Raw genomic sequence first — 2,671 nt, 5'->3', positions numbered from 1 at the left:
TCATTCTAGATCACATATACACAGGGGCTGACCGTAAGACATGTAGGTGGAGGGCTGAGCTTATGATAAAAATAATGAAAATATAAACAACATAAAAATAAATAAATAAATCTGGTTATTTTTTTTTTTTTGACAATAAAACAAATCTTCAAATAAATACGTCCAAAATAATACAATCATTTAAGTTGTACTCTACGTTTTTCCTTTGAATAGAATTCATCTATTATTGAATCTCTACTAAAAAGATCAGCAATTTCCCTTTCAATATGTAGAAGCATGCAATCTCCAAGGAACCCATCTTCCACATGTATTCCGAATTCTATTTTTGGTAAGCTTCATAACAATAGACACCGGAAGAAGTAAGATCAAACGAATCAACCTATCAACTAGATAATATACTTTGGATTTTCCCGTCTTTGTTTATCCTTAACATAGTGCTGCAAGAGTAGACAAATGACATAGGTCTTGATGCTTAGTCATGTCAAAATGATAATGTTGCAATTGAAACTTCAGGAGGAGCCTATCTTGTTCTGTGAAATCTGCAGGATAATATTTGTCAACAAGAGTGCAAATATCATCTACTTTAAAGGACTTGAATGAATCACTTGGGTCCAAAGCACAACTAAGAGTCAAAAGTTTCAGTGTTTGCTCATTAAATCTGCAATTGAACTCTTTCATCTGTGTGTCTATGGTATTCACAAATATATCAAAATGAAAATGATGCTCCATCGTGATATTAGTATCTCGTCGATGGTGAATCGACTTCCCCCGACCTACTTTATAAGTAGAATTCATATCAGGCATCTCAACTTCATTACTTTGCCAAAACAAATTAACATCATTTAAAAAACTATCCGACCCATCATCTCTCAAATTTTGAAGAAGTTGTTTTGTTGTTGAGACTAAATGCATAGCATTCAATATGTATTGGGATCGTTGTTGCAAAGCTTGACAAAGAAAATCAATAACTCCCATTATCTTTTCCATCAAGAGTAAGATAAAAACAAACTGAAAAGATGTAATAGCAGTATAAGAAGAATCAGCGTCACCGCATTGTGAATAATTTGCTCCATCAGATACAATGGTTTGAAGCACACTCCCAGTAGCACCAAACATTTTCTTCAAGCTACACACAAAAGAAAAATGGGACCCCAACGAGTATTTCCAGCTCGTTGTAAATTGCCAATTTGATTAGTTCCACTACCAGTTCCAAGTTCATTAATAAATATCAAACGAGAAATTTCAGCTTGTTGTGAAGTAATTAACTCACCAGTTCTCTTACAAGAAGTGCCCACAATATTTACAATAGAGTCCAACTTTGAAAAAAAATGATGAACAATAATTACCTCTCTTGATGCCCCAACTAATGCCAACTGAAGTCGATGAGCAAAACAATGTACGTAATATGCATATGGGCAATCTTTCAAAAATAATGCTTGTAATCCGTTCCATTCGCCACGTATATTCCTTGCACCGTCATAACCCTGCCCTCGAAGATTGTCAATACTTAAAGCATGATGAGAAAAAATGTTGAAAGCTCATGTTTAAGAGTCAACGAAGTTGTGTCTTTGACGCTTACGATATCAAAGAAACGTTTTTGGAGAACACCTATTTTATCAACAAATCTTAAAACAAGAGTCATTTGTTCCTTTTTGGATTCGTCTCGTGCCTCATAAACAAGAATATAAAACTTACAGTCACCAATGTCTTCTCGAATTTTATTTTCCACTTTAGAAGCAATAATATGCAATATCTCTTTTTGAATTGTCTGAGAGATGTACATGGCAGTGGGATGAGCTTTATCTAAAATAGTTGCAGCTACTTTTTCATTATAATTTGCCAAAAGCTTCACCATCTCGTGAAAATTACCTGAATTTTTCGACGTTGGGCCTTCATCATGGCCTGAAAAAGAACATGATTGATATGCAAGCCAACGAACACAGTCAATTGAGGTTTTAAGCCTTAAACGATTATTCAATATTTCTTTTGATGATTGTCTTTGCATGAATTTGTCTATATGTGCAGATTGATTCATTAGATTCTCGCATGATTTTAAAGAGGCACAATGCTGGGAATTATGGCCTCCAAGATGGCGTAAAAAGCACAATTTTTTCCATCATTTACTTTCTTCCAATTTCGAAATCCTTCCACCATAAATGTATTCGTACCAAAACGTACATTTATCTCACTGGCAAAAATAAAGTATGACAAACAATAAGCATCATCTTAGTCGAAGAATACTCTAACCAAGCCGGAAATTCGGAAAACCATGAATACTGGAATCGTCGACGATTACCCTCATTACCTGAATAAGGATATTCAGGTAAATAAAATTCATATGGCCCTAACTTGAATAAATACGGCGAATTTCATCATATTTCTTGACGGGATACATCCAAATTTGAGGTCTTTTTCCCGGATCATGTTCCAAAGAATTGATATCAAATTCTTGATTAAGCATAACTTCAACTACTGTAATAGCTGGTGTAATAGTCGGTTAAGGGCGTTCTTGTTCATGATCAAGAGAAGAACTATCAACATTAGATGTTGATGATTCTTTTTTATTACTTTGGAAAAAGGCGTGAATCGTATTATTTTTCAATCGTTTGGGTTGATTCGAAGACATTAGTACAATCGACCTACATTAAATCTCAAAGAATTCAATACAGTA

General features: G+C 34.2%; 1 protein-coding gene across 1 annotated transcript; it reads right to left on the bottom strand.

Moving 5' to 3' along the window:
• Window positions 1–426: 426 nt before the first annotated feature.
• LOC148767427 (uncharacterized) lies at window positions 427–1,116 on the bottom strand. Its single transcript, XM_088824613.1, has one exon. It carries the CDS (start codon window positions 1,114–1,116, stop codon window positions 427–429), a length of 690 nt encoding a protein of 229 aa, XP_088680739.1.
• Between the last annotated feature and the right edge of the window lie 1,555 nt (window positions 1,117–2,671).

This window comes from Erythranthe guttata, chromosome 10 (assembly GCF_056151865.1).
Source record: "Erythranthe guttata isolate IM_541 chromosome 10, IM_541, whole genome shotgun sequence".
In the NCBI taxonomy this organism is placed as follows: domain Eukaryota; kingdom Viridiplantae; phylum Streptophyta; class Magnoliopsida; order Lamiales; family Phrymaceae; genus Erythranthe; species Erythranthe guttata.
This window is presented reverse-complemented; position numbering and strand designations above follow the sequence as displayed.

Excerpts from the sequence above, each read along its gene's own strand:
- LOC148767427 (XM_088824613.1), bottom strand. The coding sequence starts at position 1,116 with ATGTTTGGTGCTACTGGGAGTGTGCTTCAAACCATTGTATCTGATGGA.